We start from the raw sequence: 19,179 nt of genomic DNA on the forward strand, positions 1-19,179 counted from the left end.
GTAATTGCAACGCCAGGCCCTTTTTTTTTTTTTTTTTGCCAAGAGTGATGGGGTGTTTTTGTAAGGGATTATAAGTAGGTGTGGAAGAGCTTGATGGAGGAATGAATGAGGTGGACTGATAGAATGTGGAGGAGGAGTTTTGAAACATCCATCCATCCATGACTTGGCTACAATGAGCAGAAACGTCTCGTGTAAAACTCTTTGTTTACTACACAGCAACACGCAATGTGAGTCACATTAGTTTAATTAAAAATAGCGTTTGTCTCATTTTTGTAGTAAATTGCGTCCTGCCGTGCCGCCTCCTCTGTCTCTGCACTCTTTCTCTCTGTGGCTCCTCTGAGTCGTTCAATCCGACTGTTGTGCAGCTGAACAGCCTCTTGACTGGCGCTGCTGAATAATGTTGTCCCTCTTCATTTCAATTAGCGGACCTCTTTACCTTCCAACCCTCATCCCTCCATCGCTCTCTCCTGCTTCTGCCAAACTCAAGGTCACTTCATTTCCTTTATTTTTTTGTCCGGCGGTAAGTTGGCCTTTTTTTGGGCATATTTCTCTGATCAGCTCATCTAATTGATTAGAGGAGAAAACACTTGAAAAATTACACGTGTTCGCTCACTCACTGTCCCTATCACGCTCTGTCTCTGTCTTTTTCTGGCTCACTTACTCTGCCCCCTTCCTCCCCCACGGGTGCCCTATCTGCTTTGACCTCTGCGTGATTGACATGGTAATTACCCAATCAACAGATTGATGGCTGCGCTGTCACAATAGAGGGGATTGAAGTGGTCTGTCTTCCTCCCCCTTCTCGCAGCTTCATGTTCTTTGGCTTCTTTCCCCCATCTCCGTTTCTCCACTTCTCTCGTTATCACTCCATCAGGTGCACTCATCCCCTCACCACGCGCTGTTTTGTTTGTTCATCCGCCCGCGAGGGATGGACCGTGTGCGGATTGGGGGGGGGGGGGTAGACTAAGCAAGAGAAGCATGACATGAGACGAGCTGGTGGTGGTAGGGGGGTCCTAATGTTGTTGCCATATTTCTGCTAAATTGCTCAGCTGGGGGGCAAGGTCGTCGGAGGGGAGTGGAAGCTGACAGCATGGAATCAAAAAGCAAGATGTAGGGGCGAGAAAGAGAAGAAAGAAATAAAGGAAGGAAGGAGGAGGAGATCGGGAGGAACAGGGAAATGAGAAGAAGAGGAAATTAGGGTTAAAGGGAGTCGGAGAGGACAAAAGAGGAGAAAGAAGTTGGGAGACGCGAGGGGAGCTGAGGGTAAAGATCAGTCGAGTCCTTTTATCGGTTGCATGTCTTCCTCTCTAAAAGCCTGTCCAGAGAGACATTAGCCCCTCACAGACAGGTGCGCTTGATTGTGTGAGAATGATGTATTGGGGCCAAAAGGCCTCATCACCCACAGTTGAGCTGTCATGAATTCAAAGGCCTGTATTGTTGCGGTGGGTCGTAGTCCTTGAATAGGAGGTCACAAGGTTAACACCCATGATACACTCTCTATTCTCTCCTGACACAATCCCGTACATGACTGATTGCACAGACCTGACATCTAACTCGATCTCCGTTCTCCCTCTCTCCCTCTCTTTTTGTGTGCGTGTGTGTGTGTGTGCACCTGCAGTAAGGACCTGTCCGGAGCTCTGGAGGCAGCGCTGGAGTTTCAGAAGAGCTACAATCAGCTGCCTCGCATTCACGACATCCTCGTGGCTCTGGTGGAGAAAGGAGACACTGAGCTGCTGCAGAAAGGTGGCACATTTGTCTACACGATGTTTTTCTGTTTCATCAATTCAGTGATCATTAACTTCCCTTGTGTTCTAAGCAAGCCGAGCATTCGCTGAATCCAGCCCCTCAAGCGTTAAGATTTTTCCAGATATTCTCAGATTTAAGTCAGAGCTGCTTTCAGACATGCACTGAACTCCGTATTGTCATTAAAATATTTGTATTAACAGATAATGAAAGGAATCATGAGTTGCTGCTCTTCATCCATCAGTTGGTTTCATTCACAGCATTTTCCAAAATATATAAACGAAGTTCCTCCTGGATCCTCGTTTCACCCAGATCTCTTTATCGAATTAAGTATTTTGTAGGCATCGTATGCTTTTTATTAGAAAGTTCACGATGGAGAGAAGACAAAAAATTATAGGAGAATGTTAACGACCCCATGCTGGATTTGAACTGAGGATGTTGTGGTTCATGGTACGCACCACTAGGCTGCCCCATCTCACCTCAGAAATCCTTCGTGTCCAAACAGCCTCATTTTGTGTGTCTTGTGATTGGCGTTATCTTTTTAATATTCATTTATGTGTGTGCGCCCCATGTGCGTAACAATCCTAAGAATATAAGAGGACCACAGAGTGAGGGAGGTTCAGACCAGGGTCGCGGTGAAGCACGTCAGCGGATCACGTTTTGAACAGTCTCCCCGTGTGTCGACAGCGGCGAGGTGAAAAGTTCAAGTTCAGAGTGCCACCGGGGCAAGTGGCTCTCGAGTGTGTTAAAGTTCCAACGGTAAAGTGGAGCGCCTCTCCACCTACTCCCCCAACCCACCCCCGCCCAACAAGAGGTGACAGACCCAACCGAGTCAGTCGCTGCACCTTCAAAACAAAGGGCTGAATGTTGACTCAAATAACTCCGTCTCCCACTCCCTCATGTACAGACGGGAGGACTTGCAACACAAACCTTAAGTCACGCTCCATCTGACAGCATTCAACACGTCGAGCTCTGCAGCCTGCTAACACCTCGGCTCTCTCCTGTGGACCCCATGCTGTTGCAGTGCTCGGATAGTATGAAAACTCACCTGGAAACACGCCATCCGAATTAAAAGCATAAAAACCTGCAGCCTTCCAACAGACTGACCTTCAGTGGTCTGAAACACTAAAAGCACGAGGCGGCGCGCCAAAAGCTCTCGACTCATGCGTTCGACCTTGATTTGCAGTTCAAGCATCAACAAAAAATAAAATGTAGGGTTTTTGTGAGTTTTTTTTTTTTGGCAACAGCAGGAACCAGTGAACAATTTTGAAAAAGGCCACCAAACACACTTAAAACCTGGAACGTGAGAAAGAGGTAAAAAATATTAATCGGTGGTGTTAATGAGCTGATGTGACGCATTCTTCAAACAAAGCTTCAAACTAGGACGTGCTCGAAAGTAATAAATCTAAATGTAGTCTGCAAACTCGTCTGTTAGATCTTGACCCACAAACACAAATGTCATCACAGTTTTCTTTCTGTTGACTTTCTGTTGTCCTGGTCTACTTTCCACCTCCAACTGAAAGTTTGCTGTGTGTGTGTGTGTGTGTGTGTGTCTGTCTGTGTGTCTGTGTGTGTGTCTGTGTGTGTGTCATACCTGTCCTGAAGCTGCTGCATAGAGATAATTCTAAATGCTGAGCACAGCAGTTTAGCAAGTTCACCAGTGGAGCTTAGACTTTCATTCGGGATTTGCGCTTGTTGGCGTGCGTGTGTTTGACATGATACGGCTTCCCTGTGCCTGGGACATTGTGCCAAATAATGGAATCAGAAGGAAGGATGAAGTGTGTTGGTGTGTTTGTTCACCTTGCAGTTATTTTCATTCACGACCTCTCTGTCTCCGTCTTTCTCCTCAGCCATGGACTTTGTGAGTCAGGAGCGAGGGGAGATGAATATGCTGTACGATCTGTTCTTTGCCTTCCTGCAGACGGGCCGGTTCCGGGAGGCTCGTAAGATCATTGAGGTAAACACACACACACCCACACACACACACAATACTGATTTTAAAACATCAATTACATGAAGGAGCTCTTTTATTAACCCATGTGTCTGATTTTATTTGATCAGTTTCAACAGGTCACTCTAGAAATCAAATCTTGCTACTGTCTGATGTTTCCAATATTAACCCATCTTAATTTGATATTGTTTAAAACATGAAAATAAGTTTAGATGATAATAATAGGAGACATACTTTGCCAGTTGCTACACTTCACTAACTGTGAAACAGCTAAAGAAATGTTATTATGTTATTGTTGAACTGCTCTCAAGATAAAATCAGACCCTCAGTCTTGGATGAGCCACCTGATGGAAAACTAGTTCAATAAAAATCCGGATGACATCTGCCCGACTGTCCCGAGCCACAGAGGCCGTGCGGCCCTTTTGTCATCGGAGCTCATCTGACCTGGATATTTTATGAATATTTATATATTTGTCATCTTAAGTCCTGCTATAAAACCCTGTAGCTTAGTGTGAGGAAAAATAGAGGGGCAAAGCAGGCAGATAAGAAGCGATTTTCACGTGGATCAAACGGATAGGCAGTCGGGGACTGGATAGCAGGACAGAGAGAGATTGACGATTAAATGAATAGAGGGATGAGCCTGACATCAGAGGAAGGGAAACAAGGCCGTTATGTTTTCTGATCAGGATGAGAACAAAACGGAAGAATGAAAAAAAACCTTCACTCCCTCTCTCTGAGTCTCTCTCTTGTCCCGTTGGGCATTAAAAGAGGGATTTGTTCCCGCTTGAGGATTTTCCAACCCTCTTAAATATTACTGACATGTTATTGTGACTCTCATTCCGCTCCTGTCGGATTGTACAGCTCTTATCCGACTTATGACAAAGAGTCAGCTACATGCTAGTGCTGTGTGAGATTGGTGATTCCTCATAAATGGACTATTAATGTATATGCTGATGTGGTGTCAATAGAAGATGTAGGTGAAAGGGAAAAAAGCTCAACTCCATCTGGTGGGTTTGAAGGGTTTGACTTGGACACAGTGGGATTAAACCAGTAGATCTTTAAATGTCACAGGATGGGTTAGGTAATCTGCTCCCTGTTTCCACCGGCACCCACATGTATGTGAATTTAGGAAGTTAAGATCATTAATGGTAAATGGGGTTTCTCTCAATAACAGAAAATATGAACATTTCTTAAATTGTAGCCTTGAACCCAGAAAAACAAGTAACTCTTAAGTTGAAACAGGAAAAAGCAACAACTGTTGGATGCCCACTTCAGAAAGTTAACTGTCTCTTATTACACTTGCGTGACCACGGACACACATTGGCTCAGGTGATATAACTACAATAGAATCATATCTATCACTCAGATATGCAAACACACTCGCTCATACACACAAACGCTTCGTTCCCCCCTGTGAGAGCGTCAAGTGGCCGTCCAGAGTGGTGTCTCTCTTTAGGCTGTGTTTGGTATAATTGGCAGCTGATTAATCACAGCTAATTAAATGTAATGATAGAGAAAGGTGGCCAATTTTGTGCTAAATGGTCGTGGTTAGGTAGAGGATTGTCAGGTGGTCAGGCCTATTATTGTGCTGCGTGTGTGTGATGGTCAAGGTTAGGTAGTATTGCTAAAGAGTGGTGAGCCATTATGTGTTTTTGTGTCAGGGAGAGGGGTGTGTGTGTCTGTGTGTGCGTGTGTGTGTGTGTAAGTGGCCAGGTGATTAGTAGAATTAGAACATTAGGAATTGAGATGGAGAGGGGTTTGTTAAGTGGAGGTGAGACGAGGTCGCCTCTATCAGTTTTATTTTTGTGTACATGTACCTGTAAAGTTTTAGCATTCAAAGGTCATATAAGTGTTTAAAAGAGGTAAAGTTAATATTGAAATACACTTTTGTGTGTGTGTGTGTGTGTGTGTCGCATGATTGCCCTGATAATCTGACCCGGTTGACATTTTCTCTCATCTCATTCTGAAAGTAAGAACGTCTTTTGCCTGTTCGTTCTTTGTATTCTTTTAATCCACGTCATGTAAATGATGTGCCTTCCTTTGTTCTGAGGATTGTTTTCAGCCCAGATTAGGCAGATTTGTCCTGACGGATTCAAAATCCTTAACACATTCATATGTTCGCGAGTAGATGTGCGAAGGCTGCTTTGTGCCCGCAAGACTTTACCAAGTGAAAGGGCTCGGAGGCAAAAAAAAGATGGAGCACTTGCACTGGGCCTTAGTCTCTAAGAAGATTAGACAGACTGAGAGAGAGTGAGTGCAACACATTTTAATTTGTCCCTTTGGCTGGTTGGGTAAGAACATAATGCCTTCGCCTGGGCCGGATGGAGAGGCAGGGGAAAAGACAGAGCAGGGGAGATTTGGAGGAGGAGGAGGCAGGGATTGAGAGAAGTGGGGATTGAGAGAGGAAAGGATGACAGCCGTGAGGGGATGGGCAGCGGAAAGGGATGAAGCCCATCGTTTCTTGATGCCCCCCCCCCCCCCCTCACGGTATGATGGGCTCCCATCAAAGAGGCCAGCAGGAATTGAGCGCCGTTGATCCTCATTCAGATTAACTTCCAGATCATTTTGTGTCTCTCTCTTTTTTTTTGTTCCCCTCCTCTCCCAGATTACCAGGAGGAGAGGGGGGGGATTTCTCAGTCTTAGTCTTATTCAGATTGTCTCAAAGCCCCAAGGCACAGATGAAATCCTGATCATGGTTATTCCATGATAATAATCATCTAGTCACTCCACATATCAGGGTAAATCTCGGCTACATGAGCCTGCAGATCAATCTATGTCAGCCCTTATTCGACAGCTCAGACACTCGGTTTATCTGCATATCATTGGTTCCCTGAAAGAACCACAGATCTCCCCCAAAAAAATGGAACACGATTTACAGCTTTTTCTGTCAGTGCATTTTAATCCTAAAGTGTTATTGTTCTGTTTTGAAACTTTAACCTGAAAATGTGTGTTTTCTCTGTTCGGTCGTGACCCCATCAGCTCAAAATTCAGAGAAACTGTCTGTTTTCCCACTCAAGTCTTTATTGACAAGAGATTTCCGGAAATGCAGTGCCATTATATTTCCCATTTTTCTTTTCTCTGGTTTTTCATGGTGGATCATAACTTCTAATGTTGTGTCCACGCAGAATTGATTTGGTGAAACTTAGGCCAGTGTATTAAAGCTGATGAAAGGATTTGTCTATAGATGTGAAACATTTGCTGAGTCTAGCTTCCAAAATAATGATTTCATCCGTTTTGTATTGTTGAAGAAAGCTCTTTTGTCAGGTGTGTGTGTGTGTGTGTGTGTGTGTGTGTGTGTGTGTGTGTGTGTGTGTGTGTGTGTGTGTGTGTGTGTGTGTGTGTGTGTGTGTGTGTGTGTGTGTGTGTGTGTGTGTGTGTGTAAGACCAATCAAATTCACAGGGGGCTTAAATATAATCAGTGTGAGGTTCATATAAAACCACTGCACTGACATAAAACTGCATTTCTGCTGACCCATTACTTTGCTGTTTAAACCGGTGAAATATGCATTTGTATTGATCTGGGACTGTAATTGGTGCACGTTAAGCAATAGCAATATTTAAAATGCTGTTTAGGCTGCATGGGGTCGTGTGGATCAATAGGCATTTACATTATAGAGCATTCTTTTTTTGATGTGTATATTCAACCTATTTTTTCATGTTGTGCTGGGTCTCGTTATAGAGTTTCATTAATATTTAATAACCTGATCTGTTTAAATGTTTGTAGACTCCTGGTCTGAGGGCAAGGCCTGGACGTCTGCAGTGGTATGCAGAGAAATGCATTTTTGTCAACCAGGTAACACACACACACACACACACAATACCAGGCAGAAATAATCAAGGCCACGATGAAGCAGATGAAAAGAAGAGTGAAAGTACATGAATTCCAAGTTTAATATATATTGCTGTGTTTGTGTGCATAGCTGGAGACCTTGGAGCAGATGGTAGACATGACCTCCAAGCTGTTTGAGTGCGACAGAGACGAGATGTACCACTACGTCCTCCGCCTCTGTAGTAAGTTTCTTTCTTGTTATCTTTGTGTGTGGATGTGTTTGACCTCCCTGTGCTGTCATGATCTCCCCGTCCACGCTGAGTGTGTCTGTGTGTGTTTGTGTACTTGTACACATATCTTTGAGGTCCATCTTTTAGCCTACAACTTACGAAGTGAGGACGTTTTGGCTGGTCCTCACTTTCTGATTTACTTTCATTGGACTGTTTGTGCTCTTAGGGTAATGGTTAGAATCAGGGTACGGTTTAGGGTTAGGCCTTTAGTTGTGATGGTTATGGTTAGAGGCGAGTGAATGCATTATGCCGATGAGTGTCCTCACTAAGATACAACTACAAGGTTTTGTGCGTTTGTGATGTGACGTGGTGTGATTACTGCAGTGGAGAGCAGAACAGATAACAGTAGTGATTGGAGTGTTGAAGCTGATTGTCAGCCCATTACCTCCACTTTCCTTCTCACACACACACACACACACACACACACACACACACACACACACACACACACACACACACACACACACCGCTAGTTGGTTCGTTTCCTAAATAACACCATAGTTGAGGGTCAGTCAGATGATCAGATTACTGCTTCGATTGACCTTCCTCAACATGCAGCACTTTTGAGCTATGACCACCGCCGACTATACAGTTTCAAAAGAAATAACTTTCAATGCTCTGTTTCCTGTCGTTTTCAGAGGAGACAAACAACTGGGAGAAGGCCGAGGCCGTGTGGACGAAAATGCAGGAGGAAAACATCGTTCCCCGGGAGAGGACGCTGCGCATGCTAGCTGACATCCTGAAGACTAATGGCCAGGAGGTGCCCTTTGAGATGCCCGAGGTAAAACCCCAGCTTTATAATATGTACATCACACTGACGCTCATTTGACAGATGTGTTATTCAGAAGAATAATTGCCAGGAGGTGACTGAAAGCAAAGGCCAGGAGATTCCCCAAGAGCTCTGGAGGCCTCTGAAAGTGCCTGAGGTCAAAGATAACACGCAGCCATGCAGCACTGATGGTTAAACACACATTACAGTGGAGCCTGTGAATACATTTATGTCGTTAGATCTTGAATAAAACAGAGAGGTGCTGCCATTGATTAAAGCCTCAAATGATTAGTTGATGAACACATAATTAGACTAAGTTTCGATAATCTATTTGTTTTAAGTCATTTATCAACCATAATGGTCCATTTTCTCTGTTTATAGCGACTAGAATCCAAGGATTTGCTATTGTTTATCTTTATAAATTATATATATTTTTGTTTTGGAGCTTTCATTGCACAAAAAGTGTTAATCGGAGGTGTCCTTGATAAATAAATAAAACAGATACAACAGCTCATTCTCCAAAAACTCCTTTTGATAGTCGTTCATTATATCCCAAAAATTAACCTCAAATTGACCCCCAACCGTTGATCACAGGAACTAACCCCCCCACCCCCCAAAAAAACCTCTGGAAACTCTTATCAGCTGCTCTCTTCATACATGCCCCCCCCCCCATCCTGCTCCTCTTTAAGCCTCTGTTCATTACATTCAGAGGAAACAGGATTGGAGCTCTGATCTGAAGTGTGGTCAATCAGAGCGGCTGCCTGGTGAAAGGAATTACAGCCTGATCTGTCTGTAAATCTGTAATGCCACACTAATTTAACCAGCAGCTAAATGCCACCATATGGCTGCCGCTGGATGCTTAGTTACACACAGTGTGTGCGTGTGAGTTGTGCTTGACGTCAGGTGGATAGAATCTGAACATTTTGAATTATGAATAAAATAAAGATGGAAGAGTTTTTTTTATTTTATTTTTTTCAGCTGTTGCAACAATCTCTCTTTGTTCTGTTGCTCGATTCCTCCTCTTTACATGTTTCCTCCGTTTTCGTTTGTGCATGCGAGTGTGCTGCAATGGCCCGAAGCGTGATGAGACAGGAAGCGATTGCTGTTGCCTGGAGCGATGAACTTTGCGACCCCCAGGGGCTCTTGAGTTGACACCCCCGCTCTGACACACATACTCTCTTAACACACATACACTTTCCTTTTGCCCCTGGGGTGCCAGACCTAATTTGCCCCCAGCCGATACAGCTTAACCCCCCTCCACTCATCGGTACACGGGTGACCGAGCATTGGGGGACACTGCCCTGCCTGCCCAGCGTTATTGCACTGTCACACACACGCACACACCAGCTCGTTGCACAGTGGAACATGTACACAGGCTTGAATGCAAGATGTAGCCGTGTTTTGACTGAACCATCGCACAGTGTTTTATCACTGTCTCCTCCGTCTGTGTCATTTACAGACCTGGTACGAACGAGCTGCGACCGCACAGCAGGACAAGTCGGCGCTGGCCCCCACCAAAGCCGAAAGTGGCCCTGAATACCAGACCCGTCTGTTGGCCCTCTGCAAGAGGGGCAAAGCCAAAGGTAAGCAGCAGGAGGCGTCGGTGTCAATGTCCCACACGACATGGAGCTGATTTAAACGCATCACAAGCTGCTTTAAAACAAACCATCTGAGGTGTGTGAATTACATTAGAAGCTGCAATAAGCAATAGTAGATCATTAGGGATCAGAATTAATCCTGCAGACCCAATATACCGTTTGTGATTGAAATTATTTAAAGAAGGGGTTCTACAGGATTTCACTGAGATTTTGGGAAGTTTAAAAAACTGTCGGACACTAAAAATCTGAGGGAGTAAATTGTGGGTTCGGGCTTTCAGATGCTTTTTGTTCCTCTTTCGAGAAACTCAGTCGAAGAAAGTTGACTCTTTAAATGCTGCAAGAGTTGAGTGTTAAATCTCAGCAAGTGCAAGCAACGTATCGAAAGCAGATCACTCCATTCATCCAATAATAAGAAGATTATTTCATATTCTGCTTTTCTTCATCCTGTTCTCTCTTTTTTACCTTTTTCTCCTCTTCTCTCTTCCTCCAGAGGCCTACGGGATGCTGAAGAAAGCCGATAAGCAGGGTTTGACATTAACCCCCACCCCTTACGACCACCTGATCCGTGCGCTGTTGGCTGACGGGGCCTTCGATGATGCCATGGTGGTCAAGGACATGTATGTACCATAACATCTTATTTTGCAACAACATAGGACATGTTTTGTAAAATAGAAAACATTTCTGTTCTGTTCTGCATCGAGCTTCACCGAACTTTGAATAAACAGGTGATCAGCTCTGAACAGGGTCCTGAGTCCAGCAGCCGGTCTGCATCTGCCACGGCTCAATTACTGCAGGTCACTTTAACTGTTTCAGAAAGAAAACTTCTCATCACCACAGGTTAAACTTGACATAATTTGTAAAAAAAAAACATCTCTTTAGTGTCTTTAACTCGTTCAGATCATCACAAATCTGAATTGTGAAAATTAGAGCAGATTGTGAAATGCTCTTCAGACACAAATTCAACCTGTAGTGTGGTTAATGCTCTGCTGCTTCCCCCCCGGTCCCCTCACTCTGCGGCACCAGGTCACCTCAGGCTGAAAAAAAAGATGTCTCCTCACTAGACATGAGGATTATAAACTGATTGTGTGCTAACACACTCAGCCCTGCTGGATATGAACAGTGGTTCTTACTAAGCCCCACAACACAACACACACAATGTGTGACACACACACACACACACACACACACACACACACACACACACACACACACACACACACACACACACGCTTAGATGTACAGATTAATTTTGGATTTCTGGGAAGAGGGTGACTTTGTGCAAAAACATCAATCTTCTTCCAATTAGTAATGTATCATGTGTTGTTGTGTTACGGGGCCATATCAGGACTTGAGCATGGAGACAAATGGATGGACAGACAGGTATTAGAGACGTGGCTTAAGTCCACTGCTGATCTGTTCTGATCGCTTTGTCTTTTTAGGTAATCTCCTCCTTTTTCTTTTGATCTCCCTTTGTTCCTTTATTTATATCACTTTCTCTCTGCTGAGGAAAAACACAAACACAGTCCAAAATAACATAAGGACACGATAATTAATAAGGGATGAAAGTACAAATTTTTCTGAGAAAGTAAAAAACCTGAAAACATCAATTACACTATCAGCCTCTTCCCTGTTTTCATCTCTGGACATGGTTCACTCTTATGTTATGAGAAATAATCATATCCATTTTTAAGAGCCGTGTTTCAACAAGCATGAGTGATAACCCATCTCCAGTCTCTGTTTGAATTGGTTTACGGCATCCCTGCCTGGATAAAAGCCTCGTTTTATCTGCTCTCCAAATGAAAAGTGAAATGAGCTGAGAGGAAAGTCGGAGGGGGGGGGGGAGCTGGAAATGGGAAAGAAAGAAAGGAGATAAAAAGAGCTAAAAAGGAACGGAGGAGTGTGTGAGGGGAGGAGGGCTAGATTTAATCATGTACGAGGTTAATGAAGACGCTATAGGCATTAATTCTCAATGTGTGTGCGTGTTTGTTTTGGGGTAATCTGTACAGAATTGAGCAGCGGGGGTGCTTATGGTGAGATTAAGGGATTGGGAGAGAGTGATGATGATGAGAGAGAGAGAGAGAGGAAGAGGTGGATGATGGATTCCTTGGCTAAAGCACAATACCCCTAGAAGGAGAAATCGGGAGAGAGTTGCATTGACTGTGTGTGTGGGGAAAGGTGAGTGAGAGACGGCCTCTAGAGATTTCCTCCCACCCGATAAGAATAATTCTGACCCCACACCCCCACCACTCAGTCGCCACGGCAATCTGTCGGCGACCCGGTTACCATTCCAATCTCTGCCGTGACCCTGTCACAGCGGCTGCCGGATGCCGCTTGGCCCGGTGTCGTCGTGGCGATAAGGATTGCGCGGCCTGATGCTCAATTGAGCGGACGGATTAATCTGGTTGCGGGGCTATAATAATAAAAAAGAGAAAGACGAGAGCCGAGCTTGATTGAGGTTTTAGTGGCAAAGAAATGAAAAGGAGGCGGCTCAAAGCGACAGCAAATAGACGAGCAGACGGCGCGGTGGAGGAGAAAAATGGCGAGGGAAGGAGTGACGAGGAGCGAGAGCAGCTCCTGCAGGCCTCACCCTTCCTCTTAATACCACACACGTATACAAACACACACATGTGACGCAGCTCAGCAGAGAGGCACATCATCATATACCATGACATCAGTCAACTGTTTGATGTGTGTATTGTTTTCAGAGTGGCAGCGGGCGCTGTAAGAGGCTCAGACCTGCTGTCAGTCACATTGGTTTCTCATTGTCTTCTGTCTGTCGGCTCCTGTGTTTTATCCACTCGGCCTCTGTGGAGTCTAATGCTTCTCTAAACCTGATCTTTGTCTCGTAATGGACGAGCACAGAAGTTTGAGATTAAGACACAAAGGTATTAACTGGGATTTGCTTTTAGTGGAAGAGTATCGGCTTTAAAGTTGGAAATAATGGATCTGTAACAGCTGGGTAAAGTCCACACTGTTCTGAAACTACACCGGTCACTGAGAGGTGGATCACATCTTCTATCGTGTACATGTAATCTTATATAGACACGTGAAAATATAAATAAATACATAGAAAAGACATGTATAAGATTACGTGACATGCGATAATACCTCATAGAAAAAAATAATTCTGGTTGTTGGGTTACTGCATAAGATGAATTTATCCTTTGATGGTCACCGGGGGAGATGGAGTTAGTGTGAACAGAATACACACGATCGTCAAAAGCCAAATGCACCATTAAATGGATAGTGACCTCATCATTTTGGCCACTCCTTCCCTTTAAACACTGGGCAAACAACTTTGAGCCTGAAAAGATCAAACAAAATTAGAAAAATAAACTTGACACAAATAAGTTGTACATTGTTGAGAAGAGTTAACTAACCTGGAAAATGTTTGGTGTCTGTCTCCCTCAGTGCTGTGTCTCGTGTGCCGGGCTTCCAGCTGAGTAACACCGCCACCAGTATGCTCATCATCACTCACAGCAAGAAAGGCGAGACCAGTGGTAAGAGAGACACACACACACACCTGATGATCTGGGGATGAGTGTAAAAGTATACAGCCTTTAAGTTTCTGTATGTGAATAAAGTATAAAACACGTTTAATCATTTTTATACACACAGACTCACTTCTCGCTCTTCTCCTCAGATGCTCTTGCGAACCTGAAGTCGATGATGCAGGCGGGTCACGTGCCCTCGCAGCTTGCCATCACCAGACTGGTTCAGGCCCAGGGCGGCAGTGGCGACATGGCAGGCATCCAGGAAGTGGAGTCCCTGATGCAAAGTCTCGGCACAAACCTCAACCTGTCCAGCATGGTTTTTGTCAGCAACAAGGCCCTGGCACACATCAAGAAGTAAGACTGCTGCTGAGCATACATGGGAACTTATCTGTGTATTTGTACTGTTCTGTGAAGTTTTAGTATAAAATCTTCCAGTGAAGCACTTTAGTATTTATTAGTTATTATTAACGTTCATCTCACGGAGATAAAGAGTTTAATGCAGCACCGGCAGCAGAGATGACAGAACCCAGGTTGACACACTCTTACAGTAAAAGCTCACACAGCGAGTGGGCGTCAAGTACAAATAGGAAACACGGGCGTAATAGGATTATTCATGAATTCCTTTTAATGTCATGAAATCACCCGTCGTCAACAATGGAACAAAACCTTAAACACATTGTGCATCAAACTTTCATTGCGCTACTCTCCGCATTAGCCGCATTGAGCAGCGCGTCCCCCCCGCTCGAGCAGCAGCCTCCCCGTGCCAACTCGGAGGGACAGCAGGAAGTGAAGAATAGCAGGACGGTCTCACGCCCGATTGGCCATCGCAGCGCGGGCCTGTCAGCTTGAACCCTGACCTGCGGGAGCTGCGCTCTGAGCCGCTCTGACACGTGCGTCCCCACTGTAGCTGAGTCAAGCTGACTGGTTAAGAGCCGGGGCGGAGAGGCAGGCAGGCCCGGAAAGCGGAGCGCCACATTTAGAGGGGCCCCCCGCTGAATTATTCAGACGGTCCCAGTCGCAACAATCAGCGTAGCTATGTTCCCCCACCTCTGAACGCTCACACACATATATACGTACACAGAGACGCACACAAACCCTGCAAGTTAAATATTCATTAGGGCTGGTGATGGTGGGGAAGGGAGCAGGGAGCGTAAAGTGTTAGTAGCGAGGTTGTGTTGCCAGAATGAGTTGTTTTAGATTTGTAGTGCCTCGGTTTGCAGGCTTTGTTTGCTTGTGGCAACATCAGCAGAAAAATATTTCACAGTGCGAGTGTGTGAGTTAGAGTCAGTGGAGGAGTGAGTGGCTCTGCCCTCCGAGGGGGGTTACACAGGACAAAACTATTAAACCAATGTCATCTTAACATTAAGTTGCAGGAGCAAAAACAGCGTTTGAGAGCAGTTTTTATCTTCCTTTAATTTTTAACATATCTCATGTGTAACTGCATTCACCCGGCCCCCGAGTGGTGAAGCCGTTCTACCGACTCCAGTGTGTTCTTGTGCTTTGAAGTCAGAATGTGGAAAAAAACGTGTCATGTAAGTAAGAAACACGATCAGCTGTGGCAGGGATATACGATGACGTCAGCAACTCAACTGCTCGTGTACCAACATTCTGACGACTTTCTGAGTTGTTCGGACTTGAGATGGAGTTCACGTGAATTTTCCCTTTATCATTAACTACCGATATGTTCCTCTCCCAATTGATCGGATCAGGCTTATTACTGATTAGTATTTTTTGTTGTCTCTGTTGTTTTGATCTCTTTTATAAACCGACCATTTGTTTCCCTCCCACCAATCAATGCTCTTCACCCTCTTCAGCGACGATGTGGACTCGGCAGTTGAGTTGCTCGAGTCCGTCTACACGAGTCCAGACAGCACCAACCCCGGGATGTCCTTCGTCTTCAGAAAGGTCATGGAAGATGACAACGAAAAAGCCGTAGACAAGTGTAAGAGATGCGCGCACACAAAAACACACAAAATAAGAGACAACTAGAAAAATAAAATCCCTGTTGACCAAGCGTTCATGTTGTGTTGTAGTGAGTGCTATGGCGGAGAAGCTAGCCAATCAGTTTGCCTGCTACAGACCAGCTGTCGACCTCTTCCTCCAGCTGCTGGATATGGACAAACTGGACGAAGCCAAGTTCATGCTGGCTGTGAGTATATGTGTGTGAGTGTGTGTGAGAGTTCCAGGAGATTTATGTTGTGACGTATCACTGATGTATATCAGCTGAATATCGTCCAAAGATTTAATTCAGTGTCGAGTGTGAGTAAAAGATTTTCTTGCTGCTCTTCCTCACTTCTCTTTCTCACCATTTAACCCATTAAGACTGGAGGTAATATATTCATGTAAATTCCTTTTAAGACCCGGTGTGACATGAACATGCTTCTCCCGGTGTCATCGTTTTCAAGACCAGTGACTGATGAAATATATCGTGATTCGCTGAAAAACTCCCGGGAAAGGCCAAATGCATCATGGGAAATGTACTTTGTTTGTTTGGTAGCACTCATAGCCTGCAAAAAAGTAATTTAAGTAGCGTTTCAGACGATGGCTGACGAGCTAAGCAACGGGAGCGATATTGAAGCAGATTACAAAAGTGTTTCATTGATGAAAATAACAATGAGCTCTTCAGAAATCCCTCCGATTTTAGGGGGTTGTTTACAAACACTGATTTTCATTTGGCGCCGTAAGTTTAAATGGGTTAAAGAGGAAGTTGAGAAATCCACATGGTGCTCGGTTCTGTCTTTGTGTGAAGAGGTGAGGAGATAACGATGCTGTGAACAGAATTGGATCTGGAGCCAAAAATGTACTCTCTCTGCCAAATATATCTGTCCATAGTGAAAAATTCAGCTATGACAGATTCTGCACACCATTTTATTTTTTTTTGCCACCACTTTAAATAAATTTTAAATCATCTGGAGCTTTTTTGTCTCCATTTGAGTCTCTAGCACTTCGCTGGATTTTAAATAATTCTATCAAAAGTAATTAAAATCTGCCAAAAAAACATCAAAAAACCAACGAGGGACCTGGTGGTGAATTTAGTCCATCACGCCTCCCTCCTTCCAGTCGTCAGACCCCAGCGACGACAGAGAGACGTCCCAGACGCCGCAATTGTTGACTTATTTATCCGGCTTCACTTTTTCATGTCAGGAAACGCCTGCCCACACAACCACCACTGAGTCTGCCGCTCTGAAACTGGCCGCCTGCTACTTCACTTATTTAACACAGTTCATACATTACAGCTCAATGACTCTGCATTGAGCCCGGGGACATGACTCTGTAGAGGCTCGATGGCTGAGAGACAGGTGGAAGGAGGGAGAGGAAGAGGTGAAGAAGACTTCACCCTCCGTCTGTTCTGTTCTTCCTCCTCTCTAACAGGGATTATTTCCTGCTCGCTTGCTGAGTGATTATCCCTCTCAGTCACTCAGTTGCATGTGTGACTGGAGAGCACTTTAATGAACACAGACTCTATACATTACTCACCGCCTTCACTTTCTGCACTTCATCACTATTTAAACACAAACTACTGGAATCTGTGTTTTTCAGCTCATTCTGCCCCAGTGTTCCCACAGTCCTGGCTGCTTCCAGTTCACCCGGATCTACAGTCATGGATTTCTGGATTTAAAATTGATATTAAAATCTCATAAAGCGCAATTTTGCTGCAGAAAAAATCAAATAATTCAGGCACCTTCTGAACAAGCAGATAAAGGACTTTTAATGCAAACAAATCCAGGAAGTTACTACAATGAAAATGCAACCAAAGGAAAGTCAATTTATTTGTTTTATTTAGAAATATTGGTGTAATTTATTGTAAGTAGAATCAAAACCACATTTAAATTCACTAGACGTGTATTTTATTTGTGAAAGTGACAGAGATGAATGTAAACCACTGAGACGGAGAGACCACGACATGTGTCTGCTCCTCGTCTCCCCCTGACATCTTGAGTGATTATCCCTCTCAATCTTTAAACAGGGATGTCTGACTGGCATGCATGTTAATGAACAGATACATTACTCACTACTCTCATCTTCATCACTATTTCAACACAAACTATGGATCGTTTTTAAAGCTTTAATATGATTCTTGCATGATATGCATCTCTTCTCTCTATAAGATGTAAGAAAGTAAAAAATCCGTCTCCCGACAAAGACGGTTCTGTTTCCCTACTTTTCTTTGTCGGCAGAGTTTTTACGTTTGTGAGTTTAGCCTCCACTGATGTGACCCAGGTTTAACTGGCGTGCTCCTTTCTGTCCCTCATCACGGCCTGTCTTCGTCTCCGGCCCCCCCCCTCGAAGTTGCTCCTCCAGGGTCACCGGAGGGAAGCAGCCCGACTTCTCCATCCCGTCATAAGTGAAGCCAAGGCCAAACTCTGAAAAGCTTTTAAGTAGGCGAGCAGACAATAATGGGTGACAAGGCTATCGGGAGAGACGGAGGTGAGGTCGGTGGGGAGCGGGCGGAGAACGAGAGGGATGAAGTCAGTCATTAAGAAGTGAAACGGTGACGGAGGGAGGCAGCGAGGCAGCGGGCGCTTTCCTGACTCGTTTACAACTGCAAATCGTGCATGTGTGAGTTGGGTCATTGAAAAAGGAAGAAGGCATTCCCTGGGTACCCAAAGCTTTTAGGCCGTGTGTGTGTGTGTGTGTGTGTGTGTGTGTGTGTGTGTGTGTGTGTGTGTGTGTGTGTGTGTGTGTGTGTGTGTGTGTGTGTGTGTGTGTGTGTGTGTGTGTGTGTGTGTGTGTGTGTGTGTGTGTGTGTGTGAGAGAGAGAAGACCTGGCTGGTTGTGGCATCGCCTTTGGGAGTGGTCGGTGTAGTGAGGGAGAAGAAGAAGAGGAGAGAGAGAGCGGAGCAAAGTTGAGTGAAGTGGCATAGTGTTGGTTAATTGCTTGATTGTGCTAAAGCCATTCTGCCACTTAGTGACTTGCTCTGTGTGCACGTGTGTGTGCGTGCGTGGTCCTGTTAAAAGCCTCACAGGCCACTCGCTTTTAATTCTGTAGGAGCAGGAGCAGCAGGGAAACACGTCAGTTTACGACTGGCTAGTAATGGGATCTCATTGCTGCTCAGCCAGGAGAACACGCACTCACTCAAAGCACAGCCATGTTAATGCAGCTCGTACACACACACACATTTTAATCACACGTGTGTATTGTATGTATGTTTGCATGTTTTCATGGTGAAGCAGTCATGCACGGACTGAAGGTTCGGCAAAAGAAATCTGTCAGATCGTCTTTATGATTTAATGTATTTATAAAATCTTGTCATATTTCAATATAGAGTGTCTTATTAAAATTAAATTAAATTGCTCACAGTATCACAGTTTTTTCATCAGTATTGCAGCCAACACAGAACAGGTCAATCTAAATGTCAAAGAAAGCCTCATTAGAATGTGTTTTATTAGTTGTTGTTTCATATCTGCCACACAAATCCATTCCTGATGAGGATTTATTAAAGTCAGAAGTCTATCATCAATTGTTGAACTATCCTGATTGTTAAAAATAGAAAATGGACTGTTTTTTCGATGCATTTCCTCCCTCTCTTCCTCCCTCATCATCTCTTTGACCTCTCGTCTTCCGGA

General features: G+C 44.5%; 1 protein-coding gene across 1 annotated transcript in view; it reads left to right on the top strand.

Annotated features, from left to right (window-relative positions):
- lrpprc (leucine-rich pentatricopeptide repeat containing) overlaps nt 1–19,179 on the top strand; it is a 49,391-nt gene that overhangs the window by 25,791 nt on the left and 4,421 nt on the right. Inside the window, exons 24-34 of the mRNA XM_034608586.1 lie at nt 1,616–1,740; nt 3,591–3,697; nt 7,416–7,484; nt 7,612–7,702; nt 8,389–8,531; nt 9,979–10,102; nt 10,608–10,734; nt 13,529–13,617; nt 13,761–13,965; nt 15,426–15,553; nt 15,645–15,760. Of these exons, the coding sequence (XP_034464477.1) occupies nt 1,616–1,740; nt 3,591–3,697; nt 7,416–7,484; nt 7,612–7,702; nt 8,389–8,531; nt 9,979–10,102; nt 10,608–10,734; nt 13,529–13,617; nt 13,761–13,965; nt 15,426–15,553; nt 15,645–15,760 (1,324 nt within the window). The remainder of the gene's footprint in view (nt 1–1,615; nt 1,741–3,590; nt 3,698–7,415; nt 7,485–7,611; nt 7,703–8,388; nt 8,532–9,978; nt 10,103–10,607; nt 10,735–13,528; nt 13,618–13,760; nt 13,966–15,425; nt 15,554–15,644; nt 15,761–19,179) is intronic.

The sequence above is a fragment of the Hippoglossus hippoglossus genome, chromosome 15 (assembly GCF_009819705.1).
Source record: "Hippoglossus hippoglossus isolate fHipHip1 chromosome 15, fHipHip1.pri, whole genome shotgun sequence".
Classification (NCBI taxonomy): domain Eukaryota; kingdom Metazoa; phylum Chordata; class Actinopteri; order Pleuronectiformes; family Pleuronectidae; genus Hippoglossus; species Hippoglossus hippoglossus.